This window comes from Varanus komodoensis, unplaced genomic scaffold (assembly GCF_004798865.1).
Source record: "Varanus komodoensis strain SLA01 unplaced genomic scaffold, ASM479886v1 scaffold8, whole genome shotgun sequence".
Lineage (NCBI taxonomy): Eukaryota > Metazoa > Chordata > Lepidosauria > Squamata > Varanidae > Varanus > Varanus komodoensis.
In genome coordinates this window covers 16,120,223-16,144,466 of record NW_025336481.1, presented here as the reverse complement: position 1 = coordinate 16,144,466, position 24,244 = coordinate 16,120,223, and the positions used below count along the sequence as shown (strand labels likewise).

The 24,244-nt window shown below is 42.8% G+C and overlaps 1 protein-coding gene across 5 annotated transcripts in view; it reads right to left on the bottom strand.

Moving 5' to 3' along the window:
* Positions 1-24,244, bottom strand: part of NFATC2 (nuclear factor of activated T cells 2) — a 163,780-nt gene that overhangs the window by 78,249 nt on the left and 61,287 nt on the right. For all 5 annotated transcript variants that reach the window (XM_044455310.1, XM_044455311.1, XM_044455309.1 and 2 more), the window contains exons 4-6: positions 23,119-23,321; positions 20,251-20,423; positions 5,623-5,763 (exon numbers count right to left, since the gene is read on the bottom strand). In XM_044455310.1, the coding sequence (XP_044311245.1) occupies positions 5,623-5,763; positions 20,251-20,423; positions 23,119-23,321 (517 nt within the window). The remainder of the gene's footprint in view (positions 1-5,622; positions 5,764-20,250; positions 20,424-23,118; positions 23,322-24,244) is intronic.

Below are 24,244 nucleotides of genomic sequence, written 5' to 3'. Positions count from 1 at the left end.
CTCCCTCCCTCCCTCCCTCCCTATCCTGCATAGATGACCTACCTGCTCTCCATTCTTTCAACATAACAATCTTGTGCGGTGAGTTAGGATGAGTCTGCCAGTGAGTTTTATGGCCAAATGGGGATTTGAACATGGGTGTTCCCAATGCAATGCTCTAACCACTAGACTTCACTTGGTCTCCTTGAAAACATGGACACACACACCTATATCTTGAAGGCTTGTAGGGTTTGTGTCAGCTCTTTCTTCTCAGACCCTGCAGGCCGCATCTGGTTTGGGTTCAAATCTTTTGGTGGGTACCAGCTTAAGCAAGCTTAGAGCACAGGGTGTGAGGTAGAGGCATGTGACAGAAAAAGATGGAACTCCCCATACCTCACCCTGCAAGCCTAAGTACATGTTACACAAAAGGCATGGCATGTACCTGAGATTTCTTTTTGCTCCTAATTTGGACTGGGATTGTGGCACTCCAGGAAGGGAGGTTTAATCCTTTCCCCACCTATTTTTTCCTAAAGCTTCCCAAGTCATTAGGATGCTGTTTAGTTTGGTCCTAATAAACTTGACTTCTCCATCCTATCAGACTAAAAAAGCTTAGCATTATACAGCTTATTTTCAGATTATGTATACATTATCCCAGAAGTCTTACAAAACCCCATAATGTAGATGAGCAGGAAGATGGTAAAGATGGAGAGATGAGAAACTGCCTAAAGTTCACTCACTCAGCCTATGCTGAACAGAAATTCTAACTAGGGAATTTCAACCTCCCAGTCTTAGCTGACAGCATATTAACTTACAATAACTGTTCTGTGGCATGACACTTACATTCATCTGGGGATAATTCTCCATTGGATTACTCTTTCTTAACTGATCTCTATTTCTATCATGGGTTGAGGCAACTCTGGCCCTCAGTCTACAACTTCCATCCCATGCAACCATTAACAATGTGGGCTGAGGCAGGTAGAAGTTGCAGTCCAAGAATATCTAGAGGATCACTGCCTCCCACCTCTGATTTATTTAGAAGTCAGTTTCATCTCATTCCTTTGTGCTCAGGAAACATAAACAAAGCTTGAGAGCCAGTGTGGTGCAAGGGCTGAAGCGCTGCATTAGGTCTTGGGAGATGCTGGTTCTAGTCCCTAGCCATGAACCTCAATTTGAGCCAGTCACAGACTCTCAACCTAGCCTCCCTCACATGGTTGTTGTGAGGATAAAAAGAGAGGAAGAGAATTACGTAAGCCAACCAGTGCAGGAATAAAGGTGTAACAGAAATACGCATGTGACTAGGGTTAATCTTGAAAGGGCTGGGTTCAGATTTGAACCCAGCTCTCACACCAGAAAGCATTTGTACTAGGTCCCCTCCTACATCTGTTGGCCCCCTTGGGTGAGCCAACAAACCACTCACCATTTTAATTAGCCATAATCCCCCAGGGTGCCTGACATTTTAATTTCCCTTAATGACCAGCCACAATAGGCACTATGGATAATTTAAATGGTGGGCCACTTGGTGCAGGAGTCCCAGGATCAGTATCAACAGTGGCTCCTACGGGGACCCTGGGGCCCTAAGCAGTAGGGGTGCTGGGTGTGGGTGCCATTCTCAGTGGCTGGGTCACCTGGGGAGGCAACCAATATGGTCCTCATAACAGGGGCATCCCCTATGCAGCCTGACGCCTCTGATTCACATAGGGGAATCCTGGCCTTTCAGTCTTGCAAAAGGCATCTTGCAAGCAAAGAGAAGTCAGTGAATACGCAGCTGGGGTGAGGGCGAGTGATGTTTCCTGGCCTGGCAATGGCAGGCTGGCCTCTCCACTGCAGGGAGGTCTCTTGGACCTCCTGCACTGTGCATGGATCCAAAAAGGCACTGCTCCCACCCCCAAGTCTTGGCAGGAGACCAGGCCCTCCCACTCACCCGCCCCAGCACAATGGCGAGCATTTTGCTGCACAGTAACTGCACAGCCGAGCTAGGCTGATCTTGAGACGAGTGAAAGTACTGCTAGGATGTATATGCCCCTGTGAGTCACCAAAGCGAAACAGGGAGATAAGCGAGCCTGCATCCCACTCGGAGTGCTGGTGCTTTTTTCTTTCCTCCCTTCATAAAATCGCAGGCCTTTGCTTAGCCTCAGCCATCTGAAAGAGGAAATTAGCCGTGACAGTGACAACAAGGAGGATGCACAGCCCGCCCACCACGGGCTTCTTGTGGCTTGCTTGCCTCTGAGCTGCCAATCAGCCTTCTGGAAGGAAACACGCAACTCAGTCAGACTTTGCCATCAAGCACGGTTGTCACAGATAGTTCTAAATTTGCCTACCTGTGGCTGAGTGGGCATATACAGAGGTGCACTGGCCTAAGCGCTCCACTTGTGCTGAGTTTCCTGTCTGAAGTCCTTCCAAGGAGCAGCTCCAAAGTAAAGGGCAGCCCCTTGCAACCAGTGTTTACAAACAGCCTTTCATCACAATATGCGACTAGGCCAGTGTGGCCAGTGTGCCATTAAGAGCGTGGGACAGGGATCAGGCAATCTGGGTTCTAGTTCCTGCTCAGCCATGGAGCCAACTGGGTACCTTTGGACCAGTCAGACTCTCAGCCCAACCTGCTTCATGGGGTTGTTGCTGTGGGGATAAGATGGAGAGCAGGAGGAGAATGCTATAATCCACTTCGAGTTCTGAAGAGAAGAGAAGAAAAAGGTGGGATATAAATCTAATAAATAAAATAGATAGGCTGGGAAAGAGGAAGGTGATGGGCAAACCCTTTGAAGCACGGGCCAGCTTTGTGAAACACAAGAACACAGAACGGCATAGCAGAAAGGATGCTACTTAGGAACACAGGAAGCCCCCATATACTAAATCAGACTATAGGTCTCTCTAAACCGCATTGGCAACACTGACTGACAGCAACTCTCCAGGGTTCCAGGCAGGATATTTGCCATCCTTGGTAAAACCTGGGATTTCTTGCAGCCGAAGCAGATGCTCCATCTACTGCACTCAGTCCACAGCTCTAACGTATGCTCCACTGCACTGCGGCCTCTTCCCAAGGGAGTCACTGCTGTTGTTCTAAAGGACACCACTCGAAAAGGAACATAGAAAAATGTAACTACAGCATCAGTGAGATGTCTTCAGGAAACCCAAAACAGAGTTTGAAGGCAACAGGCACTCCCCAACAAGTACTTCTTTATATGGAAATACATCATTCTTTGTACATTCTTCTCTGTAAGTAATGTTCTGATGTTGTGATGGTCTATAGAAGTTGAGAACAAAGCAATGTACCGAAGGAAGGGTCTGGACTTAGGTCAGCTTCACAGCTCCCTTAACAGCTATTTGTCTGATCACCTGTGATGACTCAAAATTACCTCCAGGGGATCAAAGGAAGAGACATGGATTGGAGTTGGTTCCCCACATTATTTTTTTTCCTTCCAGAATATCAGTATTCCACAAGTGACTGAGCTGAACATGTATGAGTAGACAGAATGGATAACCTTTTTTGTAGGCTACTAGATATTCCAGACTTTTTCAAAGCCACCTTAAACAAACCTTACAAAAAGACCTCCTGATTTGCTTAAATGCAGGAAAGCCAAGTCTAAAGTTCTTATTCATCAGATTCCATTATGCATGCATCCCTGTGCATACATACAAGCAAACTGAGGCTTTCAGCTTTCTTTTTTTTAAAATAGCAGTTCCCCACATCTCACTGGAGGATATTCTTGCAAATTTCAGAGTTCCGAAAGCAGTTTCTAAGGGAGCACATTGCACAGCAGGGCAGCTTCTCGGTCTTCATCTCGCTGTAAAGTTAAAAACCCCCTTGCACATGAGAAACCTGCAGTGCACCTCAAGTGGAGCCAGTCCTTGAAGGCTTAAAAGTCATTGTCCACAGCTATTACTAACCAAATGAATCAGAGCCTGTGCGGTCAATCCTATAACTGCCTGAGAATGTAAAGTGCTATATTCTTATTAGTCACTGCCATTGTTTGAACTTCTGAGTAGCTCACCTACTGAAAACAATGAGTGCATGCTAAGAAATTTTTCTTTTTCTTTTTGAGGTCATGTATGATTCAGGTCAGAAATCAAAGCACAACTTCAGCTATTCATAGCAAGCCACCCTGAATGCAAAGAGAAAGTGTAGTAAAGAGGACTCAAAGGAGACAAGTCTGTTTTTTACAGTGGGATCCAGAGACTGCAGCTCCTGGGACAAATTTGTCCCACTGATTCTTGCAGTAGTGAAAAAAGAGATGTGGATGAACAGCACTGGTGGCTGTGGAAATAGCTAGCTGGCCCCACTTAGGGATGCAGAGGGAGGGAAATGCCATCCCATTCTCCTCTCAAAAGCAAAACTTCTTGCTGACCACAGTTTTACGCTAAGCAAGTTTTGTTATAAGCAAAAGCCCTTCATCAGTCACTGATGCCTCTAAGTGACTCATACACCTATCTGCCACTTGAAAACTGTATAGCACAGCAGCAATTTGAAAAACTTTCACTTTGCACTGTACCGCTTTCTTTTTCAACAGAAACCCAGAAATTCCAGAAGAGGCGTTTTCTTCCCTTGTGCTGCCGCAGTACAGGGTAAGGAAGGACAGGCTGAATTTTGCTTTATTTCAGTGTTCTTTAAAGGACCAAAAGTCCACTCCCTTTTTGGCAACACAGGCAGCCTAGATATTGCAATGAATACACATTTTCAGCTGCCCTCCATCTAAGAGTGATCCTTATAGCATTACCAACAAGTCTTATTTTATTTATCTATTTAAAACTTTTTTAGACCGTCCTTTACCGTAATCTCGGGAAGGTTTAACAGTAAGACAAAAATAAAACAAAACACAGTATCGACCTTGTTCTTAGACATAGCTCCATATCTTTGTTCCAGTTCTCTTGTTCCACCAACCAACAGCTCTGTTTTCTGACTCAGCTGCAGTATCTCAATATTCTTTAAGTATTGATTCCCTCAGAGCTGCTCGGTTATTTGGAATTAAATACTTGCACAGGGTTACATCAAAAAAAAAAAAAAATAGTACACCATATACTAAAAAAAAATGGTTTTGTAGAGTTACTTGTAACAGTAGTGATAGATTCCAGCAGCCATACAATCTAACCTCCGGTAAATTGTCTCTTGGTAGATGTTCTTATTTAATTTTGCTGGCTCTCTGTCAAAATGTCCTTTTGGTCCCCAAGCAATAAAGTCTTTGCATAACCTAAGTTACTGGGACATGAGGGAACAGGAGGTTCCCAAAGGACAGCACCTGCATTTGTGCATCATGTTTGTTGTGACGCCCCCATTCTTGGGGCTCCTCTGGTGCCTCACCTGTCTACTCCTACTGAAAAGGAAATCCTACCTTTGCAGGAAACCAGAGGCGGTGCTAATCGTCTGTTGGGCTGTTCAAGGCATGGGAAAGAGACTGGCACCTTGGGGGAAGGAAGAGGGGTACCAGAGCAGTGCTGAGCCCCAGCCCTTCCTTCTGGGAGCAGCAGGGTCAGTTTATCACAGCAACTCACTCCTCTTTCCTGCTTGGTGTCATGGAAAGATAAACACATTTTCTTGCTTTCATTTCTAGTCACACTGGCCCCATCTGAAGAACTGCTTTTAGGACCCAGTCCCACAAGTCAAGGATGTCTTTGATCAGTCAGATTAGAGAAATAATGTGAAATATGGCATACCTGGTGTCTTCTCTGTGAATACAACCTTAGATTCTGCGGTAAAGTTCTGGCCAGTTAAGATCATCTGCTGTCCACCATACACCAGGCAGCTGTCCACATCTTGCCTTTCAATCATTGGAAGTTCATGGGCAGAGCGTTGGGCTGTGGACAAAATAAAGACAGGAATGAAATCAAAACTTTTTTTTTACTAGGAAATGTCAGAACTACCCACAGGGTCTATTTTGTCACCATGACCATCCCCTGGCTGCCAGAGGAACTTCTCCATGTGGCTAAATTTAGGGCTGAAAAAAAGGAAGAGGAAAAAGAAAACTTATACTCAAAAGCATTTTTATTTGGAAATATTTGGGAGCTGGCTCCAATGCTTCAGCTGTGCTGGCCTTACTTCTTGTCCCTGACAAAGGAGAATTTGGTTGAATGAGCTGGAATCAGCCCATGTCTATTTCCAAATCAGTGGCCAAATATTCAAGTGCAAGTACACTACAATTCTGGAACCTTAAATATACCACCTGCAGATTGGATTCCAGTGAATAAATCCTGAATTCCTTTAAGCAGAACTAAAGCACAACTCATTCCAAGCTAAAATATGAGCCTTTTTTAACCATCTGAGTAGCAGAAAAGTGTCCAGTCCCCAAAACTTTGCCCTTCTGCTGATATACATGAGCATGTATATGTAAATATGTACACTGTTCCTTTTAATACTGAATCGGTGTGGTTCTGTGCCAATCGCTTTGAGAACAACGGGTGTAGCCACCACGAACCAGACAATTCAGCATACCTAGAGAAACCCTGAGGCATGCAGAAGCATACAATCTTCAAAATTATGTTCACCAAACCCATAGCACATTGTACCTACCATCCCTACTCCCTCGATATTACTACATGAACATTTTTCATGTGTGTCCAACTTCACTCTGCTCCCTTAACCATTACTGACGCTGAAGGGGCTGCATGTGTATGGGCATATTTTTCCCTTTGTCCATGGATGCCCTCCAACCCATGGACCCGGAAACTTGAGATAGGAATCCTTAGTTTCACCGAAATCATTGAATGGCCACCAAAGATCAAAGTTAGAAAGACCAGATGTTGCACATAAAGGACCCATCCATAGAAACTTGCATAATGTATATGTTCAATCTAACTTGTCATTGGGACCCCACTGGTTTTCCTGCCCCATCCAGAGCAACCATAATGAATAACAGTTGTCCATTTCCTGGTTCATTCTAGGCAAGTGTGCCATCTCTGGATAGAGAAGTTGGGGAGAACATAGATTTCCCTCTGCAGGTGTCGTGCTTTTTAAGGAGACTAATCTTGAGAACCATGATTCCATAAGACTGCCTTACAGAGCATCATTGTATAAGATAATTCATGGAACTTAGTAGAAGTACTTAGATAGATACCCAGAAAGATACAGAAGAACTGCCATTTGAGAATTCTTCCCCCACAACTGCAACATCTGGAAAGGATCAAGTCCTTTACTTTGACTGGTCCAGATGTGTCTCTAGGAGAACTGTATAGGTTAAGTGACCTAAGAGTTCAGGCCCTGAATTCAGACTCCTCCACACTCATCCAAACCCTGTAATGAATATCTCCAAATAATTCTGTTAACCATCTTTCCTTGAGAACTGCTTATTTTGTGTGTGTGTCATAGAGGTGGGGTGGAGAAAAGATGGCTGAAAAGCAGTGAACCTTTGACTGTCAGCCAGTTCTCACAGCCTTTTTGTTCTATTCCTGCTCAGGCTGAACCATAATCAAGGCACTTTGACTGCCTAAATGCTTTGCTATGAGCTGAGTCTATACTTATGATAACCAGCACTCAAGCTGGCATTGCACAGATTTATAGTGGTGTGCAAAAGCTGTGCCTAACAAATTGTACGTTCTGTTCTTGTATAGAATCGATCTGGGTAAGGCATTTTTTAAAAAGCAGCAGAAGATGGTTGAACAGGAAATCAGCTTTAGGTTAGTAGCGGAGTGGTTGAACAATGGGCTTCAAGCTACTTTCTGTGGCTGCTAGAAAGCAGAGATAATGGAGAACTGTGTTCTGTCCACATTTTTAAGTGAACAGGTTTAATTTGCACTTCCTCAACTAATGCACAGCCTGAGATGTACACCATGTACTTGTCAAAATTCTGTAATGAACTTTCCAGCTTTAAAAGTGCATTAAAACCACATAACTTAAAGAGATGTGTGTACAAAAATTCAGATTTCAGGAAAAAATATATGTACTTTAAATGTGCATTTTTGAATATCTTTTTTGTTTTTGTATCACCAACAACAGGTCTAAATGAGCATGAAACTGACAGAGCCTGGAAATAGACTAATCTATCCATCACTGCTAGAAAGACCTATGTTGAACATTTTGAGGACTGATTTTTGTGTATTTGCATACTCTTGCATACTCAAGTCTGAATACACAAAGCTAATTTATATCAAATGAAAATACTGGTCAATATAGACCCAACCTTTGAGTGGTACACCTTTCCGATGGTCCCAAGAAAACATTTTCTCTAGTGCTACCTATGAGCTTTAGGACATACCAGGGGTCAAACTTTGACCTCCCTTATGCCAGACACAGGTTCTGCTACTGAACTGCCTTCGCATTTATGTGTATCTGAACAAGTTTGTTGCACTCCTGCAGGGTTTGATACTGTTAACTGAAAACAGTGCAGGCCAGGTGGGAAAGAAAGGTTTGTAGTATGCATTAAAAACTCCCAGATCAGTACAGTTCTAACACCAAATATAAATATGCCAAGTTTAAAAACTGTCCAATGTTATGCAATGTTTATTAAGTCTCAACTGGTCATAAAGAGTCATTCACGGGGTGATTACTAATCTACTTAACAATAAGTACTTTCCATAATACAGCTCAGAACTATCACAATTAATTATTCCCACAATTTTAGTTTGCTTTTTTAAATTGAGCACACTTCATAGTGTATTCATACAGCTGGCCCAAAAGGCTGCCAGTAGTATACATTAAAATTACTTTCACAGAAGTTGCTTATTTTTTCCACATGGCTTTTACGATAAATCATTCTTTGTAAATAGTCAAGGTTCATAATTGGATTTACCTCTAACAGAAGATTTATACTTTTGAAAACTCAAGAGTAAATGATAGCTAGCAATAAATAAATAGATAAAAATCCATCTATAGCAGTCAAGGGAAAAAAAGCTTTAAATGCTGCCTTTGAGAATATTTCTGCCGAGACAACTGGGCATTTCTGAAGGGAGTTCCAATGTAGTTTGACAAAGGTATTTCAAATATGTGCATTCTGTTTTAAAGGTTTCACTTTAAGCGACCAAGTTTACTGAAGACACCTAACTGTTTCGGGTTATTATATCTGAAAAAGATTTTGAGGAGCTCCAAAGTGTCTTCACCAGCCTTCTCCAACATAATGCCCTCCAGATGTCTTAGAATGCAGCTTCCATAATCCCTGACCACTGATCATGCTGACTGTGACTGATGGCAACTGTAGTTCAAAAGTTCCATGGGGTGCCATATTAGGAACATAAGAAAAGCCATGCTGGATCAGACCAAAGGTCCATCTAGTCCACCAGTCCCTACTCCTCCTCCTCCTCACTCCTCCATACTTACAAGAACACCCTACTACCTCCTTGAGAGAACAACTTTGCACTAAAGCAGGAATGGCTCCATCTTGCCCAGCGGTTTTTTTAAACATTCACTGAGGGTGGCTCTCGGTGAATTTAGGCAGAATTTAGGCTCTGATATCCCTGAAGCATTTGAAAGCAGGACTTTCTAGGACAGCAGTGGGGAATCTATGACCAGTGGAACTTCCCCATGCAGCCTGTGCAACTTTGGGAAATGCCGGGGATTGAACCCACAACCTTTGGCAGTTGAAGCATGTGCTGCACCAGTGGGCTATGGCTGAGAGAGGACACAGGCCTTACCATTAGGAGAACCCAAGCAGTAAATGTTTATTCAGCTCCTTCTGTAAAAATCTCCAAACTGGAAGCAGATCTGTTTCCCTAAACAGGACAGCTGGGACATTTTGTCAAGGTTCTAGGCAAGGCACAGCTTTCATTTGAGCCCTGTGGCAGGTCCTAAATGCAACAAGGCACAGGAGAAGGACCGGGACCCCACAGGCCCCTCTGTAATTAGTCAATTAATATCATGTATTTGTTCAGGCCCACTGATCTCTGTCAAATAGGGAAAGAATCTTAGGCTTAAGATTCAACAAACAATGCACAATATGCAAAATAAAACATCAAACCTGATACAGAATGTGTAGAAGAATGTGTAAAACAAACTAACAATGAAATCATATGAGAAGAAGGACTTTCCTTGTAATACCTAACCACATGTGGAACGACTAATTTTAATTTTACTTTTTTGCATTGCAAATGTAAATACGGCAGCCATATGACTGACATTTGTCCCTAACAGTAACAAGAGCAAAATTCCACTGCCTCCCCTGTGTTACGCATTTCCCCTAAAAATTCTGTCAAAAATCTTGGCCAGGGAAAGATGTAGGATGGAAATAGATTATGACTGCCACTAAGATGGCTAGTTTTGGGGCTCTCCCTCCTATGATGCACACAGAGCTGATTAACTGAACATCTATGTGCATGAACCATTATGTGCATCAGCTCAGTTCTGCCCATTCTGAGAGAGATCTGCAAGTCAAAATCACATTTTTGGACTCCACCATTTACAGCAGCCTTCTCAAAGGTGGGGTCCTCTAGATTTGTCAGATCACAGCCTCCACCATCCCCAACGAGTCTGAATGCCAAGATGGGCATGGCTTTTATCCCATAGTTTGCCACTCTGTTGTTTTTGTTTAATGAATAGGTGGTATGTGTTGTGGTGGCGAGTCAGATGAAGGCTGTGAAGCTTTAACTCTTTGACCATGCTACTGCCCTGGCAAATCTTCCATTGGCTCCCTACCCAGACCACTTGTTTAAAAAAAAAAAAGCTGCAGGACACCAAACTGCATGGTAAAAGTCATGTCTAATCAAGCCTTGAAAGAGAGAATAGCTCACAGATAAAACTGCAAAGGTGTGATAAATGCTTTTCTACCAGCACTGTTGCTATCTGTGTCCAAGTGCAGAAACGAACTGGCATCTTCATAGCAGTTTAATCCATCTTTAATCAAAGTTCCAGTCAATTTGAATGTTTGGGAACTACAAACGAGGATGTCTTGCCCCTCTCATCCCACAATGGGAGGCAGCTTTTGCCTACTTGGTTATTGTTGGAATGAATAAGACATTTTTAAAAATCTAATTGCAATGTAGAAATTGCCTTCTGGCTTTTAATGTCATTTAAATTTTGATTTGATGCTTTCAGTTTGGAAATGCTGCCTGCCCACTCTGAAGTCTCTAGGTTAAACCCTGTTTTCAAGGTGCATAATTTCCAAATGCTAGAAGGATTTAAAATAAATCAATAAAAAGGTACCAGGATCTGTTGTTTGGTTGCTCTTTTCAGTGTTCATCTACAAAAGGGAGTCATGTGGAATAGATACACTGGCACAGATGGAGTAAGTTTATTTTCTTTTACATGCTGTATTAATCCCCAGTAAATTCACAGCCTCTAAAGGCTAGGATAGGTGAATTGTAGGCCTGTTATTTCACACTATTCCTTCTCTTCCCCTCAGGGGCTGGCACTCCATAAAGCAGACCTACGGCTACTGTAGTTTATGAGCCCTGTGTAAACATAACACTGTTGACTTATCCAGTTGGGATGTTTACTTTCAATAGCAACCGCCACTGACATAATGCAGGAAAGCAACTGCTAAAGAAACACTCACTTTTGCCTTGAAACAGCATTTCAGCCTCGTTAATAGCACTGGGGGTGGGTGGGAATTTTCTTTATTTTATTGGGCTGCCTGCAGATCAAGATGTTTCAAATCCTCCATGCCAAAAATTACATTATGTCCAGCAGAAGAAAAGAAAAAAGGGGTGCATCTATAGTTATTGGGGAGTTTGCTGAGCCTACTCGTCAGAATTGCAAAGTAACAGGACAAAGGAAAGATGTTTAGCTTAAACACAAACAATCTTGAAGCCCCTGCTCAACACCCAGTACACAGGCTGTGCTTGGCTCAAAGCCAATGGTCTATCCAGCTCATCAGAAAGTTTTATGCCTCCATGTCAATCAGATGTCACAGAGAAGTTCATGTGCACACAGGGGTCAGATTAATCAGTGCAAAAAGTTTCAAAATTGCATGTCAAGGCGATCCACACTTTTCACTCCAAAATGTTGAATTCTGTGCAAATACATACACAAATTAAGAAAATTTGCACGATCACTCTCATTTTATGCCATGTCTTCTTTGGTTCATTATGGGGAGAGGCCAGGAGCTATGCACACAATGAAGTCCTACCCCCAAGCTAGGAAATCTTGCTTGATAATTCTCCTGGCTTCTGAGATGACATCAGTCACCCTCACACTTCAAAACACATCTTTGCAACCTGAAGAACTATACATTTGCTTGAAAGCCTGTCTTCAAGAAGTAACTATCTTCCATCTGAGTGAGATGGTGTAACATGGTGTCCTGCAACAGCAGGGGGTTGGACTCGATGGCCTTCATGGCCCCTTCCAACTCTACTATTCGATGATTCCATGATTCTATAAATTAAAGGTGAGATTCTCAACAAGCTGGTTCCCAAATCCAGTGTGACATTTTGTATTTCCTCTGTGTTTCTGAAGTACCACAGCAGACACAATGCCCAAGGTATGCTTGTGTTCAGCTGCTAGCTCCAAGCAGAACCATCCTAGACATGGTTGTATTTCCTCAAAAGCAGTACCTCCAGCCCCTGGATCATTTTATTCACCCTTTCCCACATTTTTCAATGTCCTAAAATATCCTTTTAAAATGTTTAGGATGTTAAGTGTTTGTTTGCATTGGATATCCTGCTTATATCACCGTTGACTATGTAGCAGTACAGTCTGGTAAACACCAGTTCTAAAACTATAAACCAAAAGTACCATTCACGCAAAGTGACATACCACCCAGCACAGATTCTGTGTGGAACTCAGCTTCTGAAAGCTTTCCTCCATTTTTAAGAGCAACACTTAACATGGGGTAAGAGGGAAAAATGAGTATATAATTTCGCTTCCTCCCATAGGTATCTTAGAACTGACTCTTCATTACCTGGCACTGTAACCTTTTCAACACTGTGTAAATACTTTTTTTAATTCTCTCAAGCAGGGAGATTGTAGAATCATACAGACAAAGGAAACCTTACACTGAGTAACACACTCAATACACCTAATCCTGATGTTTGCAATATTTTAATCCAGTTGGTATGACTGACCTATTGATGCAAATATTTTCTCAACTGCTATTGGTGTTTGAGCCATATGTGATTTCTCAAAGGATTTTGAATTCTTCAAGAATCCGAATATGGCAATTGTAACTCCTGTTATGCTTGCAGGGTTCCATGGGTAAATGGCTGGCCACTCGCGCAAACAGATGCTAGACCAGATGGATCCTTGGTAGACTCCAGCATGACTCTTCACATGTTCTTGCTATTTGTTGCTATTTGTTGTCTTTTTGTTTTGGGGTTTTGTTTTTGTTTTTTTTTTGGTAAAATAAAAATTAAAAAGTGTGTGTGTGTGTGTGTGTGGAGGGAAGGGAGTTTGATCCATTTATTCCAAGCAAATTTTGGAGGCTCTTGGTTATGATACTTTTGATACCAAACAAAATAATTCAGAAAAGTAAGATCACATTCTCTCTCTTTCCTCTCACCTTTCAAAATACACCATAGGGAAGAAGAAGAACTCACTCTAAAGACATAGGAAGAGACATTCTGTCTCCCCGCTACTACCAGAGCACCCGACCGACCAAGAAGATTAACGGCAGACAAAACCAGTGATGGGCAAGGTTCACTATCACACTTGAAAAGCACTTCCCCTTAATCCTTCTTGATCCTCCAGGAAATGTGCGGTTACGCAGTGTAACCACAGAGCACCTTGGGCTGTTACTTTTCTTCTGCCTGGATTCCTTGAGGACAGTCATTACTATGGGAGCCAGAATCCTAGGAATCATCATCCCAAGACTGATAGATAGTCCTGAATCCCACAGCCCAGGGGCTCAAAGAGTGTGGTCTGTAGGCAGTACTCACCCCCACCAAGCCCCCACTGTGAGAGGGCCAGTGTGGTGTAGTGGTTAAGAGCATGGGACTGGGACTCAGGTGATCTGGGTTCTAGTCCCCACTCAGCCATGGAGCCAACTGGGTGACTTTGGGCCAATCAGACTCTCAGCCCAACCTACCTCATAGGGTTGTTGTCATTGTGGGGATAAGATGGAGGAGGAGATGTAAGCTGCCTTGAGCCCTTTGTAGGAAAAAGGCAGGATATGAATTCAAAAAATAAAATAAAATAAAAAATAAGCCCTGTCTAGCAACTCCCAGGCTCCCATCAGCTGCCACTACTGGAAAAAGGGGGAACGCTTAAAGAACAAACTTGAGGGGTCCTGGCTTACACATTTCAATTGCTTAATTGCCCAGACAGCTTCAGTCATGGGGTGACAGGGAAATGCAATATTGTAGTAGTAGTAGTAGTAGTAATAATACTTAATAATTATTCTTAGGCTTGTGTTGCATGAGAATGAGGCTTGTATTGAATGAACCTCAGCATGGGGCTTGGGGAGGGGAATTAGAATTTGTTACTGCGAAACAAAGTCTTGCAGCAGCTGGAGGGTGCGAGTGTGGTGAAGGAATGGTCTGTGGGTGAAGTGCTGTGTGTGGGGAAATGATACGTTGAAGGGAGTGTTATGGGTGTGCACACAAGAATGTGACAAGCATGCATGAGAGTGTGGTGTGTGTGCATACTTGTGCACATATGTGCAGTCCATGCCAACCCCGCAGACATTTGATGCAGCCCTTGGGCCAAAAAAAATCTGCATGCAGCTGAAATTCATCATAAATTGATTAATGAATACAATGGAGAGGCAGTGTTGCACAGTGGTTAGAGTGTTGCACTGGGACTTGGGAGATCTGGGCTCTAGTCCCCACTCAGCTCATTAGGTTATTTGAATCAGTTATTAACAGTCAGCCTGATTTACCTCACAGGGCTACTGTGAGGATAAAATGGAGAGGAAGGGGGTTATATAAGCCACCTTGAGTCCTTGCAGGAAGAAAGGTAGGTAATAAATACAATAAATAAATAAAATAATTAATAAATCCAGGACAATTGTGATTTATGACAGTCTCCCCCTTCACCCACTCATTTCTCTAAGTAACCCCAAAGTTCTTAGAAACTTTTGGGTAGTAATCTATTAGGCAGATGAGTGAGTTCAGAAACCAATTTCTTTGATTAAAATGGCAAGTTTCCAATCCATATAAATAGGGAGATACAGTTCCTAAAAGATGGTGCTCAGATGACCTAAGGTAGACCCGAAAAAGTCTTAACCAAAGTCCACTCTTATTTTGGAGTCTTTGCTGAATACTGCTTCTAAATGTCTGAACTTCATTCTGCTTTATCATCTAATACTATTTAAGTCAGAAGTATTGTTCCCAACAGAGATAGCAGAACAGATGAAGAATCTAAATTATTGACTTCTGCATCCTCTTAACCATACTTTTCTCAGAATGCCACTACACTACTTTCCTTGCTATGATATAACCGCTTCCTCTCACAAGATATTAATGACTGAGCTCAGAAGCAAGTATACAAACAAAATTCACTTATGCAAAAGAAGTCCATTTGCATTTAGTCTATGAATTTGAATTGTTTATTTTATGCCTGGAATTTGAGCTCACTTGATGCAGAGGCTTTATGAGAACAGAGAGGGACATCAACTGTTCAGAGAGCTGTTAAAAATGCAAAACGCATTTGTTGTCCACTGCTTACAATCAGGCAGCTGACGAATCTCCTGGGAGTCACCAGAATGATCCTTTACTCACTCTTTTAACTACCCTCTAGCCTACTGTTGACAATCAACCAGCTGGCTTTTTCAGGTTGCAGGAAAGCCATAGCCTGGCTGCCAAGATGAGACGTTCTTCAAACTGACTATTTCTTTCCATTGAACTTACAACTGTGCCACATATCATAAATGCAGAATATCTAATTTTATGGGGAAATAGAGTGGAAGAGCAGGAATGCAATGAAAGGGAAAAAAGACATTGCTAAGTAAGTTGATTAAAAAGAAACAAAAAACAGCTCAATTCACTGGCATAAAATAGCAACTTGTGAAGAGCAGGGGGAAGCCAACATTAATCAGATACATACATACATGCATACATATGCCTTACAAATATTTCTAATGAGAAGGCATTAGAAACAGCCATGCTGCAATAAACTAAAGGCTTGTCAAATTCAGCACACAGTTTCTGCAGTGGCCAACCAAATGCTTATGGGAAGCCCGAAAGAAGAAAAGGAAAGCTGCAGCACCCACCCACCCGGCTCCCCACAAACTGATCCTGAAAAGCATACAAGTCCTTAGCATGGAGGAAAAAGAACCATCTTATCTCTTATTCTCAAGGGCTAGTCTCTAAGGTATATACTTTACAAGGAAAACAGCATTCCCAGAGGTGCGAAGAGAGAAGCAGCGTGTCCTGGAGAGGACAGCAGCCAAAGTAAGAAGCACTCAGCTGTTTCTGCACTCACTGATTCTCATTTCCAAATGCACCCTGAGGCTCACCATTTTTTCCTGCCCAGCAAAGCTGTGAGATGAAAATGTACAGGCAGGATGACGGAGTGAACTGTCTCTTCCAGCTGTCTGTTTCTCCCTGAAAAATCTGCCTCCCCCACTCCCTGCATTTGCATTCACTGGCAGACTTTGACTTAAGAATTGTGTTTGCCAATTTATTGTGTAGTTAGGTTGTTTTTGTTTTTATATAATTTTACTGTACTTGTTACTGTTTTATTGTTTTAATTCTACGTTATAAGCCGTCCTGAGATGCTGAGGCATTTGGTGACGGCATATAAAAGTTTTAAAGGAAGGAAGGAAGGAAGGAAGGAAGGAAGGAAGGAAGGAAGGAAGGAAGGAAAGGAAGTGCTAGGTCTGAAGAGTGACCAGAAGACACAACACATTCTGTCATGAATTCTGGTAGAGGCAGGTAGTCTGCACAAGCTTTTCAACCAGATTTCCACTGACTACATTCCTGGGTCAAGACTTTCAACCACAGAAACAAAATTTTCTGGAGAAGTTACATGGCTTGTAAAATTCCTTTTGCTTATCTTAACATCTCCAATGCTGGATAAAATTCATGTGAAATTCATGTATCCAGTCATAACAGATCTTCACATAGGCATTGACTGGTATAGGAGGAGGCAGAGAACAGAATTGAGGAGACAATAGCTGAGTTATTCAAAATATTTGTATACTTCCTATTATACACTCCCACACTTCTAGGCAGCTCATAATCACACATGGCAACCCACTGTAACTAACTAGCCATGATGGGTCGGCTTGTCATTTGAACCCTAACCACTTCCCACGGTATGGCTCATCCATGGGCAGTCTGACAACCCACCCATCTTTCCAACCCCACCATTTACCAGTAACAGTCAGCTGGCTTTCAACCCACTAAGCATGTTCAATCCATACTGATTTGTTCTGGGGCTTTTGTCTCCCCCAGTAGAGCATTTTGTCTCCCCCCTTCAGATCGCCTGTGTTTCTGCAAACTTTGGGTTCCCCTGATGCCTGTGAGCATGCCTCTTGTGTGTGGATAGCACTGCTTTGGCTACAGAAGGATCCACACATGGAATATAAGTTTGCTATTAGTATGTATTGGGATGCCAAACCTCTGCCAACCCCTGAGCTGGAAGGGCTAGGAAACCACCAAACCTTCTTAGGTGAAAAAGCAGGACCCAACAGATGATGTGAGGAAGGTGGCACGGCCCTCCACAGAACCCCCTGAGGGTTGGATTGGGACCCCAGGAGGGCCAGTTCTGCCCACCTGGCCTGAGGGTCAACTCCCCCAGTATATTCAACCCCTGGAGTGACTTTTCTGTCACTCAGCCTGGCCATCAGTTTTGCATACCTGTCTGGCTGCAAGGCCCCTTTGGAGACATAACTGGTTGATCTGTACTTCACACAAACTCAGCTTCTTAGGCAGTTATTCCAAACCCTATCATCTACCCAGAGCCACATCCCACAACACACATGCAGCCCTGCTTGACCTCTTTGTTGAAGACTGTCCTCACTTCTCAGCAGCTGCCGCTTTGCTCCCAGCCAATGAAAATTGCTGGGTGCTCCGTTGCTAGCCACCAGCCTCCTGGGAGAGCGGCAATTAGTAGGAGCAATGGATCAGCTAACTCACTGAACTGAACATCGTATGCCATTTTCCCTATGAGATGTTATAAACGGCTCCCGCGTGAAGTTTTCTCATCAACAAGAATCACCAACTGCACAGAAGTAGCAGTCGCAATACTGGTGGTGGTTCTGGGACAGGAACATGCCATCCCAAATTCAAAACTTGCAGAACTGATAAATGCCTCTTGGCTCTGTGAGCCTCCTTAGGTGCCTCAAAAGATTTCTCCTTCCCCATGCCCTTCCCCAACACACACCATTTATGATTGATAAAGAAAGATGCTTCTGAGCACTATTTCAGTAAGAACTGTGGCTTACTATCTCTAGCTGACCCGCTTTTCATTAGAGACCTCATGTTTCACAGAGGCAGGCAGAGAACTGAGAAGCACCACTGCTGCATAAAAAGTAAAGGGGAAATGTGAGGCTTGTGTGCAACAGTTATTTGCAAAGAGAGCGGGATGCCAGTATGCCTTTGCAGGAGCTAACCCTGCCCACTAACTGCAGGCACGTGGAGCATAGCCTCCTACAAACAAAGCCATTGTTGCAGGGAATGGAACAGCCAAGTTCCGACTGTGCTGAGAGAGACTGGTATTTCATTGGCTCTCAGCACGGAGGCGCTTGCTGGAGGAAAGGGGATAACAAAGAGGTCAGAGGATGGTAACATGGGGGCCACTGATAGCCTAAGAAGGAAGGCAACGATCTGATGGCTGATTGGCTTTGAGGGCAGGACACTGTGGCCCACGGAGTGCAGGTTGCTCTCATGTGGGAGCCACTGTGGCGTAGTGGTTAGAGTGCTGAACTTGGCAGGCTATCTAGGAGATCTGGGTTCTAGTCCCTGTCTGACCATGAACCTCACTGGGTCACTCTGGGCCAGTTATTCCCCCTCAGCCTAGCCACCTCACAGGGTTGTTTTTGAGAGGATGAAAATAAAGTGGAGGACTATAAAATCCGTCTTCAGTTCCTTACAAGGTGAAAAAGGTGGCATATAAATGCAGATTGCCATAAGCAATCCTGTCCTTACCAGCTATGTCCCAGACTCTAATTAGTCTGTGCATTTTCTTCTAGGTTTCCACTAGAATTGATTACACTGCCATGCATATATGCATTATCAATTCACTGTGATGGTGAGCAGCATAAGGAAAAACCCCAAGTAACAGATAAATTGGAATCGGCAGAACTTCACGTAATGCGTAATTAAACTTTTGGAATTCACTACCTCAACATGTGGTAGTGATTACTGGCATCAATGTGGCTGTTTGAAAGGGAAGAGTCAGATCAACCCTCCATGAATGAGACTATCAACAGTTGTGTTAGCCACACTAAAGTTTGATGAGATCAGATGCAAGGGGCACCCATTTTGGAGTAGGAAGCATCTCCCAGTCTGACATAGCTTACAGGAAGCATCAATGCTACCATCAAAAGCTGCAAAGTGGGCCTTTGAAGCAACCTTTCTCAGGAGATTTATTGTTACAACCAGGTTTTTTTACATGAATATGAGTCATGCAAGAAAAGAAGTGAAAATAGTTCGTTATGATTCTGTGAAATCCCCCAAACCACTGAGAAAGCTCGGGTTACTAACAAACAGCATCATCGGATGAGCAAAGAGACTCTGAAGTGCAAGTATTCCAAAAACGACTAAGACTCCCTGGATGTGCCAGAATGGAGACTCCTTTACCACCAGTCCTGTGGAACTCTGGTGACCCTTCCCTTTGAATTTAACCTTCCTGCACCAAAAGCGTGGAAGCTGGACATGAAGGTGTCTAAGAGCATGAACATATGCTGGTGGGCTGAAAACATTTTGTCCATGGGAGACCTGCCAGAGGAGTGCGGCCTGCATTGTGCAATCATCATACATTCAGTGGAAATCCCCTGTTCCCCAACATGCAGATCATTCAAGCATGCAAAAGGGAAACTCCCACTCCCCTCCGTTTTATCATATATGTGGCATGCCCTGCACTCTCTTGGAGTACTGCCTGGAAGAAGCCTGCCTTCTGATGTGTTTGGGCTAAGAGCCATAAAACAGTCCCATTTTCTGAATTTTTAAGTAAATCAAGCAGTTGTAGACAGCAAGTATAACAGATTTCAGCTTTCTATCACTTCTGGAAGTACCCCAATCATTTCAAATATCCATAATTTGAATTAGAGTGTTTGCACTATCTGTTTAGCATGTGCAGCTTAGTCCTAAAGCCTAGGTAAATAAGTGCACGATTGCGGCTTTAGAGGCTTTAGTCAGTTAATGTAAAATCAACTTGCAAGAAAGCTGGAGGCTGGGGCATGAAGAATACCCTCTGGCCAGAAGATCTGCCTATCCATTTCCTATGTTTATTTCTACCCTGTTTATGGTTCTTTTTAACACAACTTGAAAGCAATAACTTTATTGCAAAAGAAAGAAAGAAAGAAAGAAAGAAAGACTTACAGCATTCAATGGGGTTCGATGCAACTTGCAGAGAAATTATTCTGCCACTGGATTCAGGGATATGCACACGGAATACCAGCCGCACACGAGTGTTCTTACGGCCAATATCTGTCTCTCCTTTCCTTAGTTCAATGTCTGCATTCCTCAGTTTAAGAATCCCTGCGCAGTCAATGCTGTGGAATAAACAGACAATGCAGTTAAACCCTGTCTGGTGGCATCAATACTCCTATTCTTCAAGTGTATCGGCAATGTAGAAAAGCACGTGCAAGGAAGGAAGACAATATACTCTGTATTGTGTCCTTCCTTGGGCAATTTTATGATGAAGGAAAACCTTATGCAAAAACTTTAAAAAGAAAAAGTTAGGGGAACTTTTTTTCCTTTCCACCCCACTGATTATGCTTACAGGTTCAAGATCACTTTCTCACATGCCATTCTTTAAGGCAAGGCCATAGTTTGGTGGCTGAGCATCGACTTTGCACACAGAAAGTATCAGTTCCCTAAAGTTCTTAGGGATCAGTAATGGAAAAGCTCTTCTGCTTGAGTCCTTGGACTCAGAGCTGCCATTCAGAGTAGACAACACTGGCCTAGATAGATCTGGCAGCATCTTATGTTCCTTAGCACATTCTTAATTTGCTTAATATAGACTAGATACCCCTTAAGATCGACTAAGTCACAGAACATGTTCCAAGAGAGGACTGCTGGGTTCCAATGAAAGCCAATTAAAATGTTCCACTGCATGCAACCCACCCACACAGTGGAAACTGCCTCTTGTATTGCTGCACAATTCCACTGGGATTCCTTATCTTTGCTAAGGGAATATAGCTTGTCAGTGAAGACAGTTGGATCATTCAATTACCCATCTTCCGATGAAACTGCCCACTGCAACTCTACAAGAATATCCCAGTTTCTCTGTCGTGAACCCTCAAGCTCAAACGTGGGGTTCTTTGGATCCAGTTAACAGCTCCCCACTCCTTGCAGTACCAGTGTTGCTGGTCCAAGAAGGGAACTAGAGGCATAGTTCCAATTGTGACATTCACACAAAATCCTATAATCTTCCTGGTGATACCAAAGATACCAATCTGGTGGCACAGGCTGGCAGAAAGACTCTCGGATATGCAGCCTTCCATGATTCGAGGTAACTTGTCACTGAGAAGTACACTGAGTCCCTCCCTGACTTGCAAACCTTACCACAGCCTTCCACCAGGCTGCCCATTACCCTGGGGCCTGAGCAACTGAAAGCATCCTTCAGAACAGGATTTATGTCCCAGAATAATGATTCCTTCAGCTGCACAGGAGGGGTGGGTTTCTCTGAGGATAAGTAATTGTAAGTCTCATGCACTCTAAAAACAAACCATTCAGGCTCTAAAATATAGGTAGGCAACAGATATTTTGGCATATGAGATGTAAGAAACATTCATTTTACTTTGTTTTTGCTCAGGATTTGCCTGGTTCACACCCAGTTATAGTCTGTGGTCAGAATGCACCACATTTCCAAGCTTGCAATGTAACTCAGGGACAAAAAGTTGTGTTGGTCAGCAGGCATACCTTTGAAAAATGCAAGTGGAAAAATGCCTGCTTTTGAAAAAAGCACCCAAATATGGTGGAAGGACGTACACATTTCAAAGATGCACACCACTGGTACACACATTTGGTAAACATCCACAAAAACATGAATGGATTTTAATGCAAAAAGAAAAAAGCCAAGTAAGCAATCTGATAAGCAGTGTTGAATCACGAAGTTAAGCTTCAAAATGGAGTCTGAAGAACTTCAGCACACACATCCTTCACCATCAACTAGGAATGGTGAGATTTGTAGGCCTGTTTTGCCAATGGCAGGGTTTTGGGGTTTTTTTTGGACTGAGAGACAATAACCACACTTGTAAGTAAAGGTTAAATTAGCAAGCTATGAAAAAATGGATAGACTTCTAAACAGCAATACAGAGTTCGTTGCAGAAGGTTCTAAATGCCAGGCATGAGTCCATCAGCTGGCATTTCTTTGAGGGTTTCTTGACAGCAGAACATTAGCATTGTACTCTGTGTCTACTTTGCCTTTATAATCTCTTTTTCATAGTCTTCTACTAAAGCTATTTAATCTTTACCCATAGGAATGCTAGTGGGGATCTCCAAAAAGTACCACTGCTACTGGCAAAACAAGCTGCCCACCTTTGTTCTAACAATAAGGTGTCCCTCTAGTTTTGATTGAGGGGAGAAAATGTGTATCAATATAAGAAATTTGGGAACCACCATACTCTCAGTCAGGTAGTTAATCTGTATTTTCCTAAATGTATTAAAGCAGTTCACTAGTTGATAACAGCTCTAAAAATCCAAGAGCCGTGCTTGATCAGACCAAAGGCATATCTAGGCCACCATTCTGTTTGCACAGAAGTCCATGGGAAGCCAACAAGCAGGACTTGAGTGGAACACAATCTTCCACTCATATTCCCCAGAAACTGAGGAATATGGGCCTATTGCCTCTGTCACCCCGACAGCATAAAGCCATAAGAACCAGTAGCCACTAACAGCCTTATGCTCCTTTGTTTAATCCCATCCATCACTACATCTCTACAGTTTCAGGCAGTGAGTGAGTGGAAGACAGAGACAGAGAGAATGAGAGAGAGTTTTCTGGCACCTGTTATCCAATTCTTTCAACTAGAAAAGCGAGAAGTTGAACCAGAGATGTTTTGTGTGCAGGTGATGTGCTCTAGCAACTGAGCTATGAGCCCATGGTAAGCCAACCTGCATGAACATATTTCACATTAGAGGATTTCCTGTTCAAATGAAATACAGGCACCTTCTGCAAGGGATGTGAAGAACTGAGGTTTTTCTATTAACACTATTGCAAGACGCTTGCTGAGACAGTGCCCTTACGTTGCTTTCATGTTGTTTTTTGGCTCCAGGGGGATTTCCAGCACTTTGGTGTTGCCAAGGATTTTCTCATAGCTTGTGGTGGTGACTGTCTTCCCCGTAATGCGATGGACCTGGTAGAAAGCGTGTGGCTTAAGAATCCGCTCATCCGCCGTCCCAATGAAGATCTGAAGGCCCAGGGGCTTGTTGTCCATGTAACCATGAAGCTGGCGAGAGACCAGATCAGTTATCTCATCCCCATCCTTTCAACCACAAGTAGAGCAGACAAATTAAAATACATGTCTTATCATACAAAGAACAAAACAGGCTTATACATAGTTCTTCAACTTTTGTGATGATATTGTAGGAAAAACCAACAGGAAGCTTTCATAAATAAAAGCTATGGTCTTTTTTTTTCTTTTTTTTTTTAGCATACAGGTCTTCCATTAATGACCAATCCTGAGAAGGCAAGTGAAAATATTTAGGTGCCAAATGCCGCTCATGGTGCGTTAGGAGCGGAGTGGAGCAAATCACTTGGTCTGATCCTAACCTTCAGAAGCTTCGCAACCCATGGGGCATGCCTTAAAGAAATTTATATGATTCATTTGGAACTCTTTTTATTATTGGCTAGAGAAACAGGACTTCGTATAGATTTAAGTATGTTTTTAAGTTATCATAAATGGAAAAAAAATGTGGGGGCTGACCCAGCAGGCCTGATATTTTTGATGATTGATGTTGCTTTTAGTTTTTCTTTGTTTTCAGGATCATAATTTTGAATAAAACTTATTTTTTTTAAAAAAAGAAATTTATATGATTCACAAGCAAGCTGGGAGAGACAATTCTATCTGGCTCCACCTGGTGCCCTCCAAATATGATGGATTACAACCACCATAATCCACAATCTATAAAGACAAGAACACATGCTGCTTTGACATGAAGGAGTTCATGAAATGTCTACATTGTGTACATGTATGTACATGCCTCTTCTCAGATGATGCCTACCATGACACCAGAGTATACCATCTATAAACAGATGATTTTTTAAACTTCAAAATTAGTTTTGTGATATAAATGATGCAGATTTAATGGATTATTCCATTTGTACAATTGATCAGCTTATTTTCTGACAACCAGATGGCTGTCCCACAAA